We start from the raw sequence: 23,557 nt of genomic DNA, 5'->3' as shown, positions 1-23,557 counted from the left end.
GCAGAGCTGGAGAAGGCTCAGTCTATAAACATGTCTCTTTGCATTAAGCCTTGTGGCATAATGGAGGGCATCTCCTGCCATCCATGCTGTCTCATTAATCATGTAATTATCTCCCTCACTTTCGGTGCTGCATCTCCTTCCTTGTCAGTGGTGGTGATAATGGAGCTTCAATTTACCTTGGCTTCTTTCTGGGGAGCGGCTTTGGTTTCAAAGCCAGCACAGTGGCATATTTTGAATAATTTAGTTCTGGGTGGCTTGAACACTGTGTGTAATTCCCCAGCTGAGACTGGAGGCTGATTCCTGTGAGTGTTCTGTCAGGAGACCGATCTGGAGAGAGGCAGTGGGATCGCCCAGGATGGTGGGTCATCGAGACGGCAGAGGACTGAAAGCTAGCTCAACAGGTCCTGTGAGTGCATCTCAGCTCTATCCTTTCTTAGTGTCTTAGCAAGGACTTGTTGCAAGAAACCCATAGGCAGAGGAAGGATAGTGGAGAGAGTTGCATTAAAAATGTATATGGAGACAGAAACATGGATTTGGGTACCTGACAAGCATGTAGGCTTTCCCAGCAAGCTGTGGGTCAGAAATTCCTAGGGTCTCTGAATGCAGGATTTGATTGGCCTAAGGTGACTTGGACCAGGAGTCTGAACCTCTGTGGAGTCAAGGAGCTCAGTGTGGTGTCCAGCTGTCATTGGCTTTGGAAAGTCTGATATTTTTCTATACATGAAACCTTGGCAGAAGGCCAGCTCTGTCCATATTCTCCCTTGTGCTGCTTGGCCTTGTGGCTTCCTAATTGCCCTATGCCATTGCAGCCGCTGTCCAGTCATGCTCTGCAAGGGCTCCACAGCTCTCACTACACTGGAGCCCACAGGCACAGGTGTGTTCCTTATGCCTTGTAGATGGGGAAGTCAAGGCACTACAAGAGGCATCTGGGCTCATTCCAGAAATCCTGGCAATACCAAGAATGAGACCAGGTCCCAAGGCCCTCTTTCCTGTCTGCCTAACAACTGAGCAGTGGTACACTCCTGGGATCTTTTTATTCTCCCGTTCCTGTTGAATCTGTGCTTCCAGTGTCTGTTTACATTAAATGCTTTTGCAGAAGGTAACAACAGATGGTAGTAATGTAGGTCCCTTTCTTGTCTTTGTGCCTAAGACAGTAGGAGAAATAAATTGGAGCAGAAATGCCTCTACAGATTGGCCAGCTAGCTAATGAGCCTGGTCTTTCAGGCTACTCTGCTCTTCAAGGAAAAGGGAACCTTCTATCAGCTCCCCCCATCTCCACTTTGCCATGCATTGCATGCGGAGAGGCACTTACCCAGATCTAGGTGACAGGCCGTCTGCTCTGCGAATGCCTGTCCGCCTAGGTGCAGGCTGAGCTGGGTAGCTCTCTGCTCTCTGCTCTCTCACTGCAGCTTTCTGAGGAGCAGGTCTGTCTGGTTCCCTACTTGGTGAGTTAGTGAGGGTATATTCTCTGTGCTTAAATGCAATCTGGCTTTTGAGAGCTGGGTGGTGTTTCCAGCCCTTGGGTTCACCTCAGGTCAGAGCAATCTAACATGCACTAAAAGTACTGCTGGACAGCCCTTAATCACTTTATATTGTCTGGGCAGTGGTGGGTAAATTCATTATTTACAGGGGACGAAAGTATGCATCACTGGAGCTAGCACTAATGTTTTACCACACACGTTCAGGAGACTCAGATTAGGTGACTTCATGGTGAGAAGCTGGATTTCAAGGTGGAGGGATATGCACTTACCTTTCACTGGCCTTCCTGTCTCCTGGAGCAGGGTTTCTCTTTTCACCTGCACCTCCCGCTATCAAAAGAGAGAGCAGGATCATTAAGCTGCTTGGAAGATCATCAGTACCAGGCAGCGATGAAACTCCTGCTAAACAGCCCCTGCTTTTTGCCCTCTCATTTGGACTGTAAGGCAGACTTTCATCTTCTGCCTTGTCATTGCTTTAATCTTCATCAAAGGAGCAAATGCTACATGTAATGCTGCAACATGGTTGTTTGGGGTAGGGTGGGGGGTGGGTGGGTGCTTTTTTTGAAAAACAAACAAAAAAAACCCCTTCTCATCAACCCCAGGGACTGTGGAAAGGTAGAGAATGGGCTCCTGTAAAATTTGTGACTATCTTGAGGAAAGTTTCAGTGCCTGTCTTGAATGTCTTTTCACAGCTTCAGCTTGGAGTCTTTCAGTTCCATGTATTAACTTGAAGATTCTTGATTTAACAACGGCATGGCCTTTGAGGCGGGAGATGCTCTGGTTGTTTCCAAAGCTTGTTAGTATTCCTGTATTGCAGAGACCATGCCATCTAACGGTCTGCGTTCAAATCCAGCAAAGCTCAGACTGGGTTCTGAAACCCTTGGAGATGAACAGATTTTGCGCCCGACTGACTTCCCCTTTCCAGTGCGAAAGGACCTACATGTGGACAAGAAGCAGGTCTGCTACTGATAGCTCCTTTCTGGTGGGAAATAAGGCAGGAGTTGTCATTTCTATATAATAGGAGGGGAAGCTAAAGCTCAGGGAGTTTATTTCCAGAATCTGCCTCCTAGTCTGGAGCCTGGCCAGGAGGCCTGGCTGCCAGGCCAGTCTCTCCCAGAAGTGAAGATACCACCAGACCACAGAATAATTCAGATTTGAAGGGACGGATCCAACGCAAAGCCAGCTTCCAAATTAGATGAAGTTGCTTGGAGCCAGGCCCATTGCGAAGACAACTTATGACTTGGGTGATGCCAAGGCAAAGCCCCTCAATGAGGAAACCGTGGGTGGTAGCAAATTCTCTGTTCCTGCAGCAGATCTGCAATCCTAAAGCCAGCCAAGGATCCTCACGCTGTGCCCAGGTCAGCTGTTGACTCTCCAGCTGCTCTGATGCCCCAGAGGGCTGTTTGCCACGAGGGAGAGGAGCAGCTGGCTGCACTATGCGAAATGCCTGCGTTTTCCCAAGATACCCATTGTCTGTCTGCAGCACCAGCCTCCACCCTACTTGCTCACTCAGCCGTGGCTGATGTGTCTTTAATTAAAGAGGAGGAACAATTTGAGATTTCTTTTTTTTTTTTCTCAAATGTATTTCTTCTTTACATCAGAGTTTGCAGGACTCCCTCCCCTTAGTTTTGTTTTGTAGTTTTGCAGTGGGGCCTTCAGTTCATGGTGTGTCTGCTATAAAATAAGGAAGAAATAGGAAAGAATAGCTTGTTTTGGGCCAGGGAATTAAGATCCTGGGTCAGATGGCTGCTATGGTCATTAACATATTTACATTTTTGCTTAAGAGCCTGGTTGAGGATCAAGGGACTTAAGGGTGATTGTCATTGAAATGCGGAGGAAACCTTGCATGAAATTGCCGTTAGTATCCTATTGTTTGGGGGGGGGTGAGGGGGCACAAACGGCCTTCCTCATCCCTGCACCGATTGTGTTGCTCTTGTCTGCCACAAGAAGACGGGCAGAGGCAGAAGTAACTATGCTGTGAAGGAAGCCACTGTGTTGAGTTAGTTTTTGGGAGGCTTTGCCTGGTGAGCACTCCTGTGGGGCTGGGCTGGGGCTCAGTGCAGCCGTGCTGCGGTCTGTCTGTCCTCTGGGTGAGACAAAGGTGCTCGGCCGGGCTTGCAGGACAACTGGCCCTTTATGAGATCGTCATGGATACATACATGAAGCGTCTAACAAAGGTCAGTTGCCTCTTTTATAATTGATGGACCCAAGTGTTTTGAGTGTGCAGCCACATGTTGTTTTTGTCATGTGTGGAGCACATGTTCTACAGGACCAGTTTTACTCTTTGGTTTCTGTGGCTAGCTGTGATATCAGAAACAAGGTTTGAGGAAGTGAAGTGTTGGTGTGGATTCTGAGTGCTGTAACAACAGATGAGACTTTTATATGCTGAAAAACACTGTTCACACATAAATAAGAGAACTCCCTTACAGCTGGGGTTTACAGTAAAACATTCTGCTCCAGGTTGTGGAAGCAGTGATCTAGTCCTGCTCTGAGGCAGGCCTTTTTAGTTCTGCTATCAGTTGTTCATTGCTCATCTCTTACTCTTTCATGCTGTTCAGATCCACTGTTTTAATTTAAACCTATTTCTAATTAGTATCATTAACTTAGTGCCAAAACCAAAATTGGTACTGTGAAAGAGGAAAACAAGCTCCCTGGCCCATTTACAGTGCTGAAAATACTAGCTACCTTCTGCCACTGCCTTCATTTTGGTGGGACAAGCAGCAGCACAGTGCGCTGAAGGAGGAATGCTGGTGCCTATTGGTGCGAGAGGAAAGCATCCTTGAAGCAGAGGCTCATATGTAGCCACCAGACAGGCTTCATCTGTCTGTCCATTTGGAAAGCCAGCAGCCAGTAACAGGTATGAACAGTACAGTCTTGAGTGACAGGATTGTATCTGCTCCAGCACTAGTGAATCTGGAGTCATCGGTGTGTCCTTGTGGGCTGGTTTGAAGTTCTGAAGTGGTTGTGTAATTTTTGTGCTTGGTTACAATATGTTTCTTTTTGGAATGCTTTAAAGCAGAATGAAGTCTGGGAAAAGTGGTTTGTGATCTGAGCAGCTCTTTTGTGCCTCAGGAGCCTTTGTGCTTCAGCTCTGTATCTCTTCTGCCCTTTGAAGGAATAGCCATGTTCCCTGTGGCTGTGGCTGTTGGTCTTTCCTACAAACTCAAACAATGAGCACACAGCATGGGGAGAGTCCCACGCTTCAGTCACTGACCGTGGCCCTCAAAGCAGGGAGACATTTAAGCCTTCAAGGAGCAAGTGGTTTTGTCCTAGACAAGATAGGTTCTGTCATCTTAAATGTCAACGTATAGTTAAAGCGGTGCAGTTAAGTAAGATGTTGGTTAGGTCAAATGTTTTCAGGGAACAAGGATGAACACAGCAGTATCTATGGGATTGCAGGTGTTAGATCTGTTCACTGAATGACTCATCTCCCAGCTTCTGCAAATTCCCCTTCAGAAAGGTCATCTTGGGTATTATGCTAATCATACTTTATTTCCTGGGCACCTGTGCCTCTGGGGTTGGGCACTGCAAACTTAGGCTTGCTTGGGAGCCCCAGCAAGAGCCAAAAAACACTAGAGCTGAGCCTGAGTGCAGAAGCCCTGATTTTGGGGTTGGTTTTAGAATTTGATCTGTTAACCTACAGCATCAGAGTGGGCTGGAGTACGGGAGCTAAACTTCTCCAGGGATTAATATTAAGCCCTTGTTTAACAGTAAACAGCTGATGAAATCCACCTGTGGCTCTGAGTGCCAGCTGTCAGGAAGGTACATCCAGGCCACCTCGCAAGGACAAAGCAACACTTGGCATAGGGCGGGGGACAATGCCTAGTGCCAACTGTCCGCAGGTGACTTGGTTTGGTTTGTGTAATCCACTTGCCCCAACAGCTTCCTGACAGAGGGGCTGCTGCTTTGACAAAACAGCAAGGGGCTGTGATCTCCCGTGCTCAGGTGAGACAGCTCCTCAACAAAGCAGCCAGTGACAGTGGAGTCCCCAGGAGCAGCAGGACAAAGGTGCTCTGGAGGGAGATGGAGCCAGATCCTTGCATGTGAGCACTGTGTCCTCTAAACATGCTTGGGGCTGGTCTGTTTTATAGCTGCTCTGCTTGCTGCAGAGCCGTGCCAGCCCTGCCACTGGCAGGCTGCATTGTCTGCCACATCCTCCTCCTCACCTCCTCCTTGGCCAAGGCAGCCTTTACCCCGCTGTGTCTGATCACAGGCCCGGCGCCCGTTCAGCTTTTGTCCTCTGTTAGAAAAGAGTGAGGATTGTCAGGACCTTTCTGGCTCTGCCAAGGCCTTTTATGTTCCAAATGTTTCTGTGAAAAGACTCCCTCCTGACCACCCTGCCCCCTGACAGCCATTCAATCCAGCCAACAAGCTTGATATCATTATCTACAAAAGGAGGCCAGTGAGCGCCAGGGTCCTCACAGCCAAGTTTGGGAAATCAAATCTCCCAGCAACGGGGAGCTGGCAGAGCTGGGGCTGCACCACAGCTAGCATGGGCTGGGCTGGCAGCTTGCGTCCACGAGTTTTCAAGGCACAAAAGAAATGTGCTCGGCATGGTGCCAGGACTGGCTTTGTTGGGGCTGGGGCTGTGCCCGCCTGTGAGCTAGCAGCCCCTCACAGAGTGCCCTGGGGAGCTCAGCGTGGGCTAGAGGCTGCTGTAAGGAAGCAGTCATAAGTCTGAACAGCCTTGCAAAGCTGTGTTTTTTTGGTCAGTGGCGTTTTTTGGAGATCAATCACAGTCTGAGGGAAAACCGTTTTTGGTCAGAGTGGGATTCCCTCCAAATCTCATCTGGGACTTTCCTTCTAATGACTCTGGTGTACGTTCTGAAAATGGCATATGGCTGCCTTGTCACTTTTAATTTGACATAATGTTCGTCTGCTCTGCTCCCTGTCCAAAGGCTTTCTTTCCAATCCATGTTAAAATAGGGAGCTCTTTAGCAGTGAAAGCACTTACCATTTTGAAGGCTTATGTAGAGGTGATCTAGAAAAGTGACTGTCGGAAACACTGAGCACAGAAAGGGCTTGAGGATGGCATATTCCTGTGTTGCAATTGTGTTAGGAAATACAGGAGTAAAACTGTTTTCAGTATGTGTTATCTCTACAGATGGCATCTCTGGTTTGCTTGATAGTCCAGGTAGAGTGATATAAAAAATAGCCAAGAGAAATGATGATGCAGGGTTAAGGAAGGTGAAGGGAGCTGACTTAGCTGAAGTTTGGGTGGAGCCTGGACAGTGGTGTGCATGATGATGCCTGGATTCACTCTGCTCTGCAGCAGGGCACTTTGCAGACCCTGGGCAGTGAAAGGAAGCTGGAGACGGGATGACTGAAGGGCAATGTGTCATGAAAGCCTAGAGCAGCCCCTGGGGTCCCTGTGGTTGTGCAGCGGGTGATGAATGCATAGGAGGGCAGAGTTGTGTGTAACATGGAATGGTTAATTCTGGCTCTTTCCCCTCCTATCCCAGTTCGATCCTGACAACACCGGCTACATCAGCACTGAGAAGTTTCGCTCCCTTCTCCAGAGACACGGCTCGGAGCTGGACCCCCACAAGCTGGAGGTCTTGCTGGCATTGGCAGACAGCAACTCTGAGGGGAGGATCTGCTACCAGGACTTCGTCAACCTGGTGAGTGCTGTGGCTGGCAGGGCCTGTCAGTCCTTGGCTCTGCTACAAATATTGGCTGTTGAGGGACAGTCTCTCTCCCTCCCTATCAACACCAGCATTTGCTGTGTCCTTGCATCACATTCTGTATGGGCTTGCTGAAGCATTCAGTGGTGACTGAACTCTCAAGCCAAGAGTCAAGTTGCTGCTAATTTTTCTAGGGAAACAAATTTGCATGGGAAGAAACTGTGGGAGCTGTTTTAAGAGGAGCATGAAGTAATGACTGCTGCTAATTTAGAGGCTTTTACTCTCAGTATCAGTTGGTAGCTGTCATAAGGAGCCGTTTGTTTGCAAGCAGAGCTCTGTCAGTCTGGATGTCTCCTGTTTTATCTAGAAATTTCATCACTTCCAGACGAAAATATATAGATAACGTTGTGTTGACTTGCTGAGTAGAGTCATATTGCACTGCTGTAGGCATCAACAGAAACAGGGATAAAGTGTTTCTAGGTCATGTTCATTTTATCCCAGGTGAGATGTCTCTGACTGCGAGTAATGATCTGGATGCTTCTTTATACTAATGAGTCAGTTAGTGGAGGGATCTCTCCATTTCTTGTCAAGGCAGTTTGATGAGTCAACACAGATGTAGACATGTGTTGTTAGATGCCCAGGGTGGCCTAGAAATATTTGCAGGATAGGTATCTTGAATAGTGGCCATTCCAGGGGCTTTATCCTGTTCTTGCTCTATCATTCCACACCTGAGTCCCAGCAGATTGAGTGCAGCAGTAAGAGAAACCTAAGTGACAAAGTCAGTAAGTAATGAAAGTCAGCGACATCTCTAAGGTTTTGCTGGAAAGCTGGATGTGTTCTTGATGCAGAGTATAATCATTTGCATCTCTGTTGTATTCCTGCAGTCAACATGGGGATCTGATCCCTCCATTTGTCATGGTCACTCATCCATGTGTTCTTGGTTTAGAAAGAAAGTGTCTTCTATTTCTCCTGTCTTCACATTAACCAAAAAAGTATGGTAATGGCACAGCTGTCAAGGATCCAGGTCACAGCTTCAGTCAGACCGTGGGCGATGTGAAGGTGAAATTATTATGATGCAATGACATAGATCTGCTGTATTTAGCCCTTTGCATGTATTTAGGTACACAGAAAAACAGATGTAGCAACTATTAAATAGATCACAGTGGGTGTGAGGTTTTCCTCAGCTCCAACTTAATGAACGGTATGGCCAGTGGTACTCTGTGATCAGCTGTGTATTTATGGTAAGGCTGCTTGTTCTACAGTTTGGTGTATTCAAAGTACCATGCAAGCATTAACTGATTGAGCTGCACAACAGTTAGGTAGCACGAAGGGGTATCATCTAATTTCTTTTACAGAAATGATGACCTAGGGCCAGCCAGCACATTGGCAACAGGCTCAGGAATAGAACTGGACTTTTTCCTCTCTCCTTGCTCCACTGAGCTCAGGAGCAGAACAAGCTAATGAGAGGCAGGTGCAAGGTGAAAGGCTTGGACATTCTCCTCCTTTGGGAGTAGATCACACCAGCTCACACCCACCTGATGTGATATCTGCAAAATGGCAAATTTCCTTCACTACTGTTGAATGATTCCTGTAAAGAAGCCATTGATTTTTCTGTCATCAGTCTCTCTATCCTGATCTGCATTTTTTTGCGCTTTCTAATCAATAGGCAATGTAAATGCCAGAACGTTAAACTACTTAAAAGTGGCATCTGTCTTCTCACTCCTCCTCTAGTTGCTATTGATTTTCAACATCCAAACTTTTTAGGGCACCTTCTCTTTTCCCTAGTTTCCTCCTCCCAAACCTGCCTTTTGAACTTCCTGATGGAAAGAAACAGCACAGTTGACAAAGAATCACTGTGAAATTCGTTATTTCCTTCACTTTATAGCTGTCAGTCTTGGAAACCATGTGTGGTGGTGTTTAAGTGCATGCTTGTGCCTGGTAATCATCAGCTGTCTTTGCTTTTTGCTCAGGTTAATTTGTTTCAGTAGCTTAGCAAGAATTGATCTGCTCCCAAAAATGATGGTGCTGGATGTGGGAAAGGGAAAGGCTAACCTTTTACTAGATCTACAGAGGTTTTACAAGCATGGCTGTGTGTGTGGTTTTCCTTTTCCCCATCAGTATTCATAAACGAGTATTCTGACATGATCAGAGAATCTCATGGCCTCCCAAATGTGTCCAAGATACTGAAACTTTGAGCAAGAGATAAAATTGCATTGATGAAGCTGTGGCCACGCAAGAGGCCTTGAGGGGAGGAGCAGGGCTGGGTATCAAAGATGCAGTACAGTGAAGTTGTCAAAGCAGATGTGTGGAAGGAAGGAGACTCCTCTGTGTGTGTGTGTGTCACAAGCAGCTCATTTGGTTTGTTTCCGAGCATAGGGATGGAAGGAGCTGATGAGCTGCTTGCTCCAGCTACTATGAAAAACATTAACTCTATTCCAGCCAAACCAGTACAAGCATGTGCTTTTTCACAGAACGCAGCAGGAAGTAGGGTTTAACCCCTGGGCATCAAGAGAACTCTGTCTTCAATGGTCAATTCCTGGCATATGATACCCTCTCTGTTTTTTCTCTCAACTTTGCTAATGTTGATAAAAATCAAGCAGAAAGGGTCTTCTTTTTCAGCCTTGTTTAACCCTTGATCTTTGCTGGGTTCTCTGGAAGTGTGACAGAATGTGATGCTGCTTATTCTGCAAGGTGCTTGGATACTTACTAGAGTCTAATGCAGAGAGGTGCTATTAGTGACCGCAGAAGCAGCTGTAACTCCATGAAATTATTACTTCCAGAAGGCAATACAGACCATAAACCTCACAGAGCAATAGTGTTGACACTGTTTCCTCCAGGGCATTGTATGTCCCAGAGAGGGCTATAAAAAATGCTCGCACCCATACGCTCCAACATCATTACGATCACCAAGAACTCTGCCTGCTCTCTCACACACTGTGATCCCCAAGTAAAGAACTGCTATTGAGCAAAGCTTGTTACCCTCTGATGTCCAAAGGGTGTTATGAGCTTCTAGATGCACGAAAAATGTAATTCTAGGACTTCTCACCTTAATAAGGAGACCCACACAAAACATATGCCTGTTCTCAACTCTCAACTTGGCAAAGCAACTTAAACTTCTGAAACTGAAAGTTTTATGGGATGAGAATAGACCCTAGAAATCACTCCATAAATAATTTCAGTGATGAATAAATTCAGGGAAGCTGTAGATTCCTGGTATGATCTGCAGATGGAAAGGGCTGAAAAATATCAGATAGGCAACTCATTGGGAATTATATCTCCTCTGTATGTATGAGATTCATCTCATGTAGTTCTAAAACACAATGCTGCATTCATACCCATTTCTGTTTCTATGCTAGGGCTTGCAAGAGTGGTAGAAAGCAGTTTCAGGTGGGATTTTTTATCCTGTGTCTGAGACAGCGCAGAATAACAAAAGTGTTTCCTGTACAGGTGGAGAAGTGTTGTGAATTTCTGTTGCCTGGTTGCTTTTCCACATTGTGAAGAGAGATGCTAAAAATGCACAGTGAAAATTCCGGCTATGAACAGCATAGGCCACAGGAGGAGATAATGAACAAAGCTGTTTAACTAACTTTGCTACTTTTAGAGAGGAGACAAGCCAGGAGGTAATCATAGTTGAGATGTTATTTGCCAGGATCCTTGCTGAACAGCAGCTGCTGCTGGCAGTCCTGAACTACTTCGCATAATATCCCATGAACTGTAACAGGGCTAAAGAGCAGACCAGTAATGCCCTGGAGAGACTCAGTCTCTTATTCTCTGGCTAAACCTTCCTTGTATTATCTGCCTGAGAATGTGGATTATTGCTTTGGACAAGCTAGACTGTGGCTTTACCACCTCCTCACATTCTTGATGTGCTTCTCTTTGGACACGTGAGCAGAGGCAAGGGGGTACAATCAAGCTTCTGAGACATTACGTTGCTTGATGGAAGGGCAATATGGAGCCAGTTCAGGCTGTGGAGGTAGCTTATATTCTCTTGCTATGAAAATCAGGTAGGTAACTCCTAGCCTTGCTCTGGGCAAGGAAAAGTTTTACAGAACCTCATGTTTAATAAAGCAGCTTTTGCCAGAAAAGTAAATCACAGGTTATACTGGCACTGAAGCAAAATCCATTCTGCAGCCCAAGAAATTTCTCTGCCAGTGCAACTCTACAGATCACTTCTGAACCAAATGTGTGGTAAAAGCTGACCTCAGTGCATTCAGTGTGGTCCATATTGGTCCTGCCAGCATGGGGCAGGAGGACCTGAGGGGAAGGGAGGGTGGCTGCCCCCCATTCCAACACTGGCACTATCCTGGGAGGTGCCCCTAGTGCACACTGAAGGTCTCTCTGCCCCTGCTATGGATTTCACATTCAAAGGGCAGGATTGGAAGTCAGGTGGACCTAAGTTTCGTTCCTGGCTTTGCAGAAGACTCATTGTGAAACTTGTGGAAGCCTGTCTATGCCTCATGGGTCTGTTTCTCCAGCAGAGAGAAGGAGGTAAGAGTTGCATCTCTTTTGGGGTTCACAGTTTTGGTAAAGTCAATGGCAGTTCTCCAGTGGAAGAAGAGCCAGGTGCTGGGGAACCAGTTTTCTGATGAGCATTTTCTTGAGGAGTTGTGTCTTTTAGGAGAGCTGAGGACAGATGCTGCTCCCCGAAGGTAACGGTATTTCAGTATGTTTGGGAGGAATTAGTAAGCTCTGAGACAGACTTCATGTGACTTGGGAAAAACAAAACACTACTGCTTCCAACAGAAATGTTTAGCTGTAGCTTTGTAGTAACTTGAAGTTGATGCAGCATCTCAGTAGTGAACAAAATGTATTAGCTAATTAAATGCACAGCCTTTGTTTTCCTGATGAAGAGTTAACACCCACCTTGCTTTCTCTGGCCTTGCTGGCTTCTTAGGGACAGACTAATTCTACATCATTTTCACTGAACACCACGTGTTTTTTTAAGCAGTGTGTAACAATAATCGGGTCACCCTAATCCAAACTTTGCTGGCGCCAGCACACTTTACCCTCCAGAGAAATATTTCCTTTAGTTTTTGTGATTTCCTCTCTGGCTTTCTCAGTGTGCTGCCAGAGTGCAAATCCTGCCTCTTCAAGTAAAGGAACAAAACTGCAGATGCAGGCTAAGAAATCTGCAGCCTCTACTCTTCCTCCTCATGAGTGACTGATAAACAGATCTGTTGGCCATCAGAGAAGGTGAGAGGAAGGTATCTTTCCATTAGTTTCTTCATGTAAGAGTCTGGAACATGATTAGCTGTTGGTGGAAGGCTAACATTGTGCTATATGCTGTCGAGCTGGATGTTCGAAGTCATTATGTAAAAATATTGTTGGAGTCATAAAAGCAAGATAAAATATAGTGACTACTCAGAGTCTTATGGTCTGTCTATGCTTGTGGATGCTGTGGAAATACACAGGTTAAGACTCAGATGCTAGATCCTGTCCTGGGCAGGGTGATCTGTGTAGGTGTTTGAAGAGAGAGCAGGACTGGCTGATGTGATAAAATACTTTGGGACTGTGTCACAATCCAAAACGAAAAACAGAGTCCAAAATGGGTCCTTGTAATGTTTTAAGTGGGAAATGACCTGGTTCAATGGAGGCTTTGACTTGTGCTTTACAGCTTCATCTGTGTATGGGAACTTACTGTGTGGCTTATTCTGTAGAAAAAATATAGCAAAATAATGGATTTCCCCTCTAGTTTTAACACTTTTGTAGACTTGTAAGAGTCTGTAATGCTGTATAGAAACATACTTAAAGATGCACTCAATTTAAGAATGATTAAACTTAAGCATGTGCTTAAAACAAGCTGATGCCTTTGCACAGCCCTGAGTTGAAGCCCTGTGGGTGTAGAATTAGCATGCTTTGATTTAATGAAGTTGTGTTGGGAACTTTGCCTTCTGGACAACTTATTTGAAATTTGGTAAGGACAAAACCTCTAAAATGCCATTGGTGGTGTCATTAAATCGGGTTCACTTGAGGCTGTTTCAGCCTATCAACTGTAATAGGAAGTAGGTGGTGAGGTTTTTTAGCTCTTTTTCTTTAAAGAGCCAATGGAATTTAATGAGATTTTAAACTGACCTATGCAACTAGGAATTAGCAGCCATGTTCCATAGCAGGATGGCAGTTTTCTCTCTGGGCTCCACAGTACTTTGCTTTGTGAAAGGTACAGCACGTGGGCTGGTAGCCATTAAAATACATGTTGTCTTGGAGGCTGCCAGGCTCTTCCATCTGTGAGAATGTGGGTTTTTTTTCCTTTTGTTTTTGGTGTTTTTTCAGTCATATGTATTTTGCAATTGTTTTGCAGATTTCCTGCTGGCCACTTATGCCATAAAAGGGGCATTAAAGCACCTTCTCTGACTTAAGGGTTTTACTTTTGCAGAGGTATCAGAGAAAGCAAGCACACCCTCCGGATCAGTAGTTACCACAAGAAAAGTTCACATTGTCTGGGTCTGTGAAAGGACTTTCACCAAACTCTCCAACGTGTTGTTCTATCTTAACAGAGCAGAGGTGGGACATACCTCCAGCTGGGCACAGGATTTAGTAGGCAATAGTCAGCCATGTCAGAAGGACCAGTTCTGCAAGGTGATGAACCCTTCCTGCTGTTCCGTTAGCTCCCTATGCCCTCTTGCTCTAGCTCCAGCCTGTTTTTCCATTGCTTTCTAAGGTTTCAAAAGCTGCTTATGTTTTTCTTAAGACATTTTTCAATAATGCGTGGCTGGAAGCCATTTATTCTTATTAGCCACTTCAGTGATAAAAGCAAGGCTTCGTTGTGCTCCCTTGTGGGGACACTGTGTGTGCCCATAGATTTTTTTTTCATGGCCATCCTTTTTGCTTTGAAAGGTGAGTAACTCTTGCCTTTGCCCTTTCAGTGCTTGCAATGGTTACATTTTTACTTATGATACCTCCAACCTGGCTTGAACTGAAATGAGGGGAAACAGTGAAAGAAGAGCTGTAGCTAGGAGGAAGGGTAACTTTTTTGTAGAGAAAACATTGAATTTTATCTTTTGGCCTTGTGAGCGTGTATGTGACAGCACCAGGATGGCTCTGTTATCTTTGTGGAGGTGAGCTTTTAGGAAGTTACATACTGTATTCTTGTGGGGGGTGGGGGGTGGTAGGTGAGAGAGGCCCTTTAAACCATGGTTTGTTTGAGGGTTTTTTTAATGGTACTTAGAAGTACTTCATAGCACAGTCATAAAGTAGCTATAAATTCCACTTCCAGTGTCTTTGTGTGTCCTTTACTGAACCAGCTGACAGCCTGCATAGAACGCTTAGGTGAGCAAGGCTTTGCAGGAACTTTATATAATTCTTTATTACCCGAGTCACTGGGAAGGTAAGTGATAAAGCTTAAATCTCCAATTCTCAGGGGAATCCCAAGGCAAGACAATGAATATCCCCTCTTCCTGCTAAATCCTTGTTTACTTTCTAGGGAGCGTTTTAAGCTTAAAAGGCTATTACAGAATAACCCAGGACCTCAGTTCTAGTGATTTTGTCTGGCATTTGTCATTTTGTTCTCACTGTTGCTAATCTGGAAAGGTTTGTTGCAGGCCAAGCTCCAGGCTTTGTAGCTCAATTTCTTCCCCTGTGTGCTTCCAATTAGCTGTGCTTTTGAACCAGGTCAGATCCTCTGCCAAACATCAAGAGGACTCCCCTCTGGAGTCCTCTGGGACGTCCTTCAGCATCCAGTGGGACACCCCTTTAAGTCCTCCTTTTGTCCTTGATTCACTGTCTTGGCTGAAAGTATAGGATTCCTGAGCTTTCTTCCTGGCCTTTATTCAGAGGTATAATCATAAGTCTTTAATTTAAGAAATGTTTGAAAATGTCTTACTTCAGTATTTGATCTAATATTATGCTATTATGAATGAGGAGGAAACTTTCTCAAATGATAGATGAGAGTGGTCATGTGATTATGTACTTACCCATCTCTTACCTCTCAGTGTATTAAAGCCCTCACTGAGGTACAAAGTTCTTACTCCAGGGAGCATTTCCAAGAGCTGGATACCCTTCCTGACAAATGTGCCTCACACTACTTTCATGTTGTTTTCCTTCCCATTTTGGAGAGAACTGGTGATTTTTGATGTTCCAAGAGCCACGTGCATCTCCTGAGGGGGGAAAAAAGCCATCAGAGGGCCAGGTGAGTATCTTGAAATTTAATAACTGGGATGCAAGAGCTGCTTTTGGAGTGTGTTCAGCTTGTACATTGATCTGAGTCCATTAGATACTGGCTATACATAGCAGCAGCAGAGAGAACTTTCTTCCAAAGGAACTAGTCTAGCAAATAATTATTATGCTGATTAAAGTGGAACTTAGCATATAAGTTTCCATCCTGTACAATCATGTAGAGTTGAAACTTGAGAAGCACAATGTCAGGTTAAATGTTTTAATTGTGTATGTATCTAAAATACATGAGTGGTAAATGTTATAAAGATATCTTCAAAAATTTTTGCTTCAGAAAATTAAATATGGATGCATTTCAAGTTGTGGAATCCTTCCCAGCACCAACGAAAGATGGAACAGGTGCTGGGGTTTTGAAGTTTCAAACGTGCTGTGCTTTGACACAATGTTATTTGAACCACAATGTTAGTCTTGTCCTGCAAGCAGAGTTATTGCAATTAACCTTGAAATCTGAATGTGATTTACCTTTGCTAATGGAAGTGCTGGAAAGTCAAAGCCTGGCACATTTAATAGGAGTCCAGACAAAACCTTGAGCAGGGAATACTCGGTCTCTCCTGCCTTTAACTTTTCTTGAATCCCCACAGCAAACCACTGCTTTGTCAGAGCAAAGCAGGATGTTGATATTTGCTTTTTTTTCCATTTGATACTGTTTGGAAAAGGGCTACCAGGTTGGCTCAAAGAATGTGAACATCTGTGACAGATGAACTTGATGCTGAGCTATGCGTTTTGGGAGAAGCTGTCTTTACCCACATTAGCATTTTGTAAAAGTGCAGAGTGAGGGAAGGAAATAAATGTGAATGTTGAAAGCAAAATTGATTGGAGAGGCTGCATTTGTAAGTAAAGTGGGTTATAAAACTGGAGCTGACAGAGGCTTTTAAAAAGCTTGTGTTAACTTCTGATTTAGTGTTCTGTGTCTTGGAGGATCAGAGCTGGAGAGCTGAATGCATGGCCTGTCACAGTGTTGTATGTGTTTAAAAATAGCCGTAGACCAGCCTCAGAGATGCCAATACGTAACGGGCAGAAATCCATGTTTTTCAAAACCTCCTGAGTGAGGCTGAATAAAAACCATAAAAAGGGTGCTGTGCCCCACACAAGCTATGAAACTGGAGATGGGGAAATGCTACATGACTTGGCTATTGATTGTCTCAGGCAGCAACAGTAGTGCAGGTAGCCAAGAAACACAAAGAAATTGGTGTGCTGGTGGGAATGGACAGTTTCCATTGCAAGCTGCAGATTATCTGAGACCAGTCCTAGGTTGGCACACATGCTGAAAAAAGGCAGGGCTTTGTACCTTACCAAGGTTTGGCACTGTCCCACGCTAGACAGTAAGGACTCTTATCCTAAATTTTGACATTTTCAATGTTGAAGACAGGTTCATGTCTAAGTAGGAAAGAATTTTCCTTTCTGGCAGATGCATCAAACCCATCCTTTGAGCAGAGCTGTAGCTCTAAGCCTTGTTTTGTTTTGGTATGGTAATACCAAAGGGCAGAGGTGGCAGTGCATGGTTACCAGTCATGTCAGCTTGGCTGTTTTGCAAGGGAAATTTCTTTCTCTCTACACAGTAACTTTCTGCAGGCATGAAGGACTAAGGGAATGTGTTGTTCCCCACTGCTGCCTTCACTCTGCACATACTGTTTGCTTTACCCATCTGCCTGCAGCTTTAATATCATGCTCATTAAAGAAGACCCAGATCAATTGCATGAAGTGGGATAGGTTGCCCTTAGCTTCTGGAGCTGTAATAATGTGCAGGCCCACAATGGCTCCAGTGTTCTTTTGGCTGATGATTAAATACTTGGCTCATAAATACCAATATTATGTAATTCCAAAATCAAGTTAGCAAATTGTGACCATATGCAAGACTTTCTGTTTGGGAAGACGCGAGTCTTCCAGAGTTGGTGTGGGGAACAAAATAGGCTTCTCATCAAGAGTTGGTGAGAGCAGCAGTAGTGGCTTAATCCTCTGTCTCTCCTGATGCCCATCACCTCCTAGTTTGAGATTAACAGCATGATCCAAAGGCTGTGGAGTTGGGTGACTAGGCCCAGGACTGCTGTGTTTGCTTGAGCCCTGGCAGTCAGCTGTGCTGCCTCTTTGGAGATCATTTCCCCGTTGGTGTGATGGGCAATGACTGCAGGTGGGGACCAGCAGGAGGTCTTCTTACTGAGAGGCCTAATTTTAACAGGTGCTCAGTACATCCAACCATCCACATCTTGGTGGGTAGTGGTATGCTCCTAGCACTGTGTGTCCCTGCCCCACCTGGGGGTAAAACCATGCCAAAACTAAAGCATTTAGAGGGAACCTGGGCCTTCTTTCCATACCCTCTGCTCTGAAGGAGGCCTGACAAATATTTTGATGTCCCTGCCTGAGATGACAGGAGGTTTAGTTAGTGGAAAGAGCTCTGAAGAGTTACAGTTGTAATTACGGGTACCAAAAGCTTTTAATTTTCTGGGTAAATTGAAGTCTGGCTCCCATTGACACAGCACCTACTGCTGTTGGTGGATGCAGGGGATATTCCTTCCAAGGAATCTGCTGGTTTGTCACAATCTGGGAAGAAAACACTTGGTGCTGGATATCTCCATATGTTCTGCAAGACTGCAACAGTTCACAACATGCTGCATTTAATTTGCAGGCAGTTTTCTTGTCTTTTTGCTAAGAGCTGATGAAATTGAATACCCAGTAGATCCTTTTTCCTAAGACAGGATTCCAGCCACCTAAGAAGCTGAATTCAGAGGTAATTTCCACCTCTGAACACTTTGATCTCATGATCTGATATCTGAGTTAGCTATAAATGGTTTCTCAGGCATTTGCTTTTGTTTGTATTTACATACTCTGGAAACTCTTAATCCGTTTTTATGTTTTTCTGTGCATACCTCTCAGATTCTGGGGAGGTCTACCAAAAATCAACTAGGAGGAGGAGGAGGCTGTGCTTGCTACTTACAGGTGTGGTTGATGTGATAAATCCACACCTGTTGGTCAGAGAGGCTAACAATGGGCAATGCCTTCCACTATGTAGAAAGAATCTTCTGTGTGTTGAGGCATAGGATGTCTTTCTCCAGCAGTCACATGTGCTCCAGGAGAGCTATCAGCGTTTTGCTCAAAGGCTCCCCTTGCTCTTGTGATATCAACATTTACTGCTTTCCTATCATTACCAGTTTAAATAACTCTTGGCATTTTATCATCCAGGTGTGGCCAGAAACAACCAATATGGAACACCTTGTAAAAATAATGGGGTGTGAGAACAGGTAGTTGAGAGAACAAAGCTGTGACTGTTTTTCATCATTCCTTGGAGGAACTCACATTGTCATGAGTTTCCATTTTAGCCTCTATGTGGGGTGTGGAAGATCCTGTGGTTGATTTTTCTCTGTTGGAGGAGGAAGGCAGAGCTTTCTGCTGAACAGAAGGACTTGAAAGCAGTGCAGCCTAGTGATAAGAGAAATTGTGCAACTTAGATTCTTCTAACTCTAGTGTATGGCCTTGGGCAAATCACTTAGTGTTGTGAGGTCCAGCTTCCCACCTCCCCAGGAGAGCCAGACACTTTGTTCATCTGAGGTGCAGCTTCCACAGTGATGCTGCAATATCCCACTCTTAATAAAACTAAGACAACCTTTCCCTTCTGTTTTGTTTTTAGTCTGTTGAGGAACGCCTTCAGAAACATCATGCTGATGAATTTGCACTGCCCTGGGTGTTATTTGGGCTCTTTGGGCAGCATTAGCAGTAATGCAGAGCAGGCACTGGACTGGTGGGGCTGTGCTGAATTCGGGTGATTGAACTGAGCCAGATCCTTTTTGCAATGCTCAGCAATAACAGGCGGGTTCAGTGGTGCCTGCATTAGGATCCTCTGCCGAAAAAATGCAAGGAAATTTCTGTTATGAGCCTAGCACAGACATGAATGTCGGCAGCCTTTGGAGTTTCCTGCCCATCTCTTTCGCCCATCTCTGCAGCGATGAGGTGATCATCTTCTGAGGGTGGTCAGCACTTGATGCTGAACTACAATGATGGTTTTCTCTGACTCTGGAAACGATTGTATTTTCCACTGTTTTGTGGTAGGCAGGAAAATCACATGTATCACTAATTAGAATAAGCTTATCGGCAGCTTCAGTCAGCTGTCCAGTATCTTCATATGTAGCAGGCAAATTTATGGTTTCAGTCTGGATTTATTCTTGTCCACAAGAGGAGCAAAGCCAGAGAGGAGAGAACAGGATGAACTCTGTGAAGGAGAACATACAGTACATCTCTGACAGGCTGCTCTAAACAAGCCTGGAACAAAGTTTTCTTCTGTGGACAAAGTGAGGTCATTAGGTGGCTAAAGCTACCTTTTGAAACAGAGGTATGTCTGTCACCTACCAAAAAGCATCTCAGAAATGCTAAGGAAAGCCTTACACCAGTGGATGTTCCTCTATGAAAATACTGTCTTTCAATATAAGCAGGATTTCTTAATGCAGCAGAAGATCACCAATGATTTTTTTCCCCTCATCTTCCCTTGCTTTATCTAAAAGCTTGTGGATGATAGACTTGAGAAAACTGGAAGAAATTTTTTTTTTCTTCTTCTTTGCCTTTTCTGCTTCTTTTGCCAGAGGTGTTCTATTACAAATGTTTTATGAATGAGTGAATGAAAGAGACAGCAAAGGAGAAATACCAAGAAAGGAGAGAGAGATTTTAGGGTAGACCCGTTTCTTACTAAAACAACTCAAAAAGAATGGCAACAAATTTTTTGCCAGTTCTAAAAAACCTGAAATGGATCAATCGCCTGTCACTGTTGCTCATGTCAGTGAATTTCTGCATCAGAGAGACAGGCTGCAAAGGGAAGGCTAAGGAGGAATGGGCAGCTGCTGGGAGAATGGGTTGCAGTGCCATCACCTCAGATGGCCCCTTCGCTTTCCTCCAGTGATTAATAGGAGGTGGCTCCCTGCAGTGATTACTGTGTTTTAAGCAGCTTGGTCCAGCTTGGAACAATTACTCGGCTGCCTGGGCACTGAGCGCACAAGCTCTGGGCTTTGCTGTCTTTGGGATATCAGCCGAAACCAGTGTGATCCAACACAACTGGAAGCCAACACTGTTGACTGTCATCTCTTACTTGGTTCCGGGAGACTGAAGATGCCGGTGGTTTCTGAGATCAGTTAGCGGTTCCTTCAGAGGAAGGACCAGGCTGTCACTTTTGCTTTGCTGCCTTTTACTGTAAAATGCCCCCCCTGCAGCGGTCTTTATGCATAGTTAGCCTTTTATGCCTTCCTGCCAAAGATTCAGTCAGTACAGACAGTGACTCTAATGCAGTAAGTTTGTTTGACATCAGGGCTAATGAGCAATTATCCAAATCTTGGAGCAAGCTCTTTCAGACCTGGTTGTTTGGGGTTTTTTCTGCTTGCTTTTTTTTTTTTTTTGGTTGTTTTTTTTTTTCCCCAAGCAGGCTTAGTGTAAAATTCCATCTGCCTAATTTACAAGTGCAATTGCTTTAATTATGCATCCAAATTGAGAAAGTGTATGTTCAAAAAGATAGACAGCTAATTCTATGCATGTCAGATGGTAATGTATATACACATTATCTGTATCCTCCAAAGCCTGCACTATCTCAAAACCTGCCCCCTCTGAGGATAGCTGTTTTAAAAGAAATTATCTTCTCTCGTAAGTTTACAGCAGCTAAGAACAGCCTGTACACCGGTTTTGTTTGTTGTTTTGTTGCTGTTCCTCATGCAGTTTTGTTTTACATAAAAGGATATTTTCTTTGCCCTGAGCCAGCTCCTGCCAACAAGGATCAGAACACAAGGGTTAGATGCTGTTAATATACCTGCTGCTACATCGAAGAAATTTTCTGCCCCACGAGCTGGCAGGTGCAAGGAAGTGTGACAAAGCAGGAGCGGAGGGAAGGACGACATGGGAATGTGGATCGTGATAACCAGTGAGGAAGACAGTGGATGGAAGGCTGGAGAATGGGCCAGAGGGCTCAGCCAGGTGCATCAGCCACCTCTGCTGTGCCTTGCCAGAGCTCTGCCCTGACCTCGTTTATGGGCATCATCATAGCAGACTGTGGTACTGGTTTTCCTTGCACCCCACGTAGGTCACCCTGTGATCATTCTGAGACTTGGTTCCTAAAGCTCCAGCCTGGTGGTGGTTCTCCTGCCTGCCCGGATCTGGTGCTGCCAGACTGGCACTAATCTTCCTGGATGGTTGTGCCAGACCTTGCTTTGTCCTCATGGTTTCTTCCTTTTCTTTTTACCCAGATGAGCAACAAAAGGTCAAATAGTTTCCGCCAAGCCATCCTTCAGGGGAACAGGAGGCTGTGCAGCAAGGCGCTGCTGGAGGAAACGGGGCTGAGCCTTTCGCAGAGGCTGATCCGGCACGTCGCCTATGAAACCCTGCCACGAGAGATAGACCGCAAGTGGTACTACGACAGCTATACCTGCTGCCCTCCGCCCTGGTTCATGATTACCATCACTATTGTAGAGGCAAGTACCTTATCCTCTCTCTGGGAACCCACCTTACCCTGCCAAAGGCTTTGTTGGGACGTGAACGAGGGCTAGAGTGGGACTCCTTTAGACCCAAACAAGGACAAGCATGAAGCTGATAATGATTTTGGCTTACCTGTATGTCTGTGTGTAAGTGGAGACTGTGATCCTGTCTGTCTCCAAGCATGGTTATTAGTCATTGATACAATTTGTAGATGAAACTACAGAATTTGGAAAACTAGCAAAACTTTTTGAGGAGTGAAAATCTGGACAGGTCTAGGGAAACGGGTAATTCAAGTAATGGAATTAGAAGAAAAATTCATATATGGTTACCTCTGTTCTGTGAGTGGAGAGAAAAAGGACGGAAAAGGTTAAATATTCTGACCTGTTCATCTGTTGCCCAAATGAGATCTTTGCACAGTTGCTGAGTAATGTGCTCAAATAAGCACAGAGAAGGATATGATATGGTACTTACTATCAGTAGGGTGCTGAGTTCCTCTGACTCAGTGGCTGATCTGTTACAGAAAGCTGCATATAGACTTATACCAATGTGTTGCAGGTTCCTCAAAACAGGGAGCTTTAATGCTATGTGAAGCTGTCAAATGGAAGAAAAATTATTGTACATTTGACTCTTTTTTTCTCCATGACTTTGAGCTACAAAGTGCTTTTCAGTGAGGGAAAGCATTGCTAACCAAGGACTCTCCCTGCTCTTCTAGGTTGCCTTTTTTCTTTACAACGGAGTGGTATTAGACAGGTTTGTGCTGCAAGTCAGCCACCCCTTATACCTGAAGAACACATTGCTTTACCATCCTCAGCTCCGTGCTCAGGCTTGGAGGTACCTAACCTACATATTCATGCATGCAGGGTGAGTACTTACAAGCTGCGGAGATTCCCCCCAATTAAGGTTCCCCAGAGAGAAGGAGGAGGATGAAGTGACAGATTTAGCTCAGAAGTAAGCTTTTAAAAATCAATTCTAAATTGCTTGTAAGAATCTGAAGATGTTGTGGAGTTCTGGTCAGTGAGGGGGAAACCTTCGCAGCTCTCTGAAGGGAGGAGGCAACATAAGGATCTTAAAAGACGCTGCTCTTCTCCCCAGCAGTATTGGGACCACACTTTCTTCTTATTGTGCACTTCCCAGTGTGTGCTTCCTAAAACTCACTGTATCAAAGCTCAATGCTCCTCTAGAGGAGCTGTGCAAGTGGTAGAACAAGTCTGCAAAGATGCTAGACTGGTATTTAGAAGCTACATGGTGTATTCTTGCTAGACTTCCTAGTTGAGGTTGGAAAAGTCAATTAAATTCCCTGTGCCTATGGTATGTCATCACTTAGTAACGTTGTCCCTTCTGTAGGGACTGAGATAATGCCTAGAAGCCTGAGTCAAGATTGAACTCCCATTTTGTACACATTGTACAAACACCAGTGTTCCTGAAGAGTTGAATATCTCGACTGACCAGATGGACAGAGAATGGTCCATCTAATGCAAAATGCAAAATGAAGGTGCACAGTAAAATGAATCCTCCTTCATCCCATGGGAGGTATGTAGCAGACTTGGGAAGAGAATACAAGGCGTGGGGATTCTAACTCAGTGCTGCTTAACTGTACTAGTCCCCCCAAGACTCAAAGAGACTTAATTGTGTGATGTTTGTGATGCCATGGTGATGAGTGAGTGTCACAAGAAAGTTCATCCCTGTACAAAGCACTCTACCCCCTCTGAGTAGTTTCTCAGATCATTATCTTCACACATTCCTGGCAGATAATTGCAATTTTCTTTAATTCTGTCATTGAAAAATCACAGCAACCAGCTTTTTAGCAGTAGTTTATAGTTTGAAACTGGATAAAGACCCTTTGTCTTA

General features: G+C 44.9%; 1 protein-coding gene across 6 annotated transcripts in view; it reads left to right on the top strand.

Moving 5' to 3' along the window:
* Positions 1 to 23,557, top strand: part of RHBDL3 (rhomboid like 3) — a 74,369-nt gene that overhangs the window by 30,630 nt on the left and 20,182 nt on the right. For 5 of the 6 annotated variants that reach the window (XM_037405950.1, XM_037405942.1, XM_037405937.1 and 2 more), the window contains 3 exons: positions 6,941 to 7,099; positions 21,481 to 21,705; positions 22,422 to 22,570. In XM_037405950.1, coding sequence (XP_037261847.1) covers positions 6,941 to 7,099; positions 21,481 to 21,705; positions 22,422 to 22,570 — 533 coding nt within the window. Of the gene's footprint in view, positions 1 to 6,940; positions 7,100 to 14,248; positions 15,228 to 21,480; positions 21,706 to 22,421; positions 22,571 to 23,557 lie in introns of those variants that run through there. The other variant, XM_037405963.1, reaches the window with a different exon arrangement.

The sequence above is a fragment of the Falco rusticolus genome, chromosome 1 (genome assembly GCF_015220075.1).
Source record: "Falco rusticolus isolate bFalRus1 chromosome 1, bFalRus1.pri, whole genome shotgun sequence".
NCBI lineage: Eukaryota > Metazoa > Chordata > Aves > Falconiformes > Falconidae > Falco > Falco rusticolus.
Note: the sequence above shows the minus strand (reverse complement) of the source record. Positions and strands in the feature narration are given on the sequence as shown.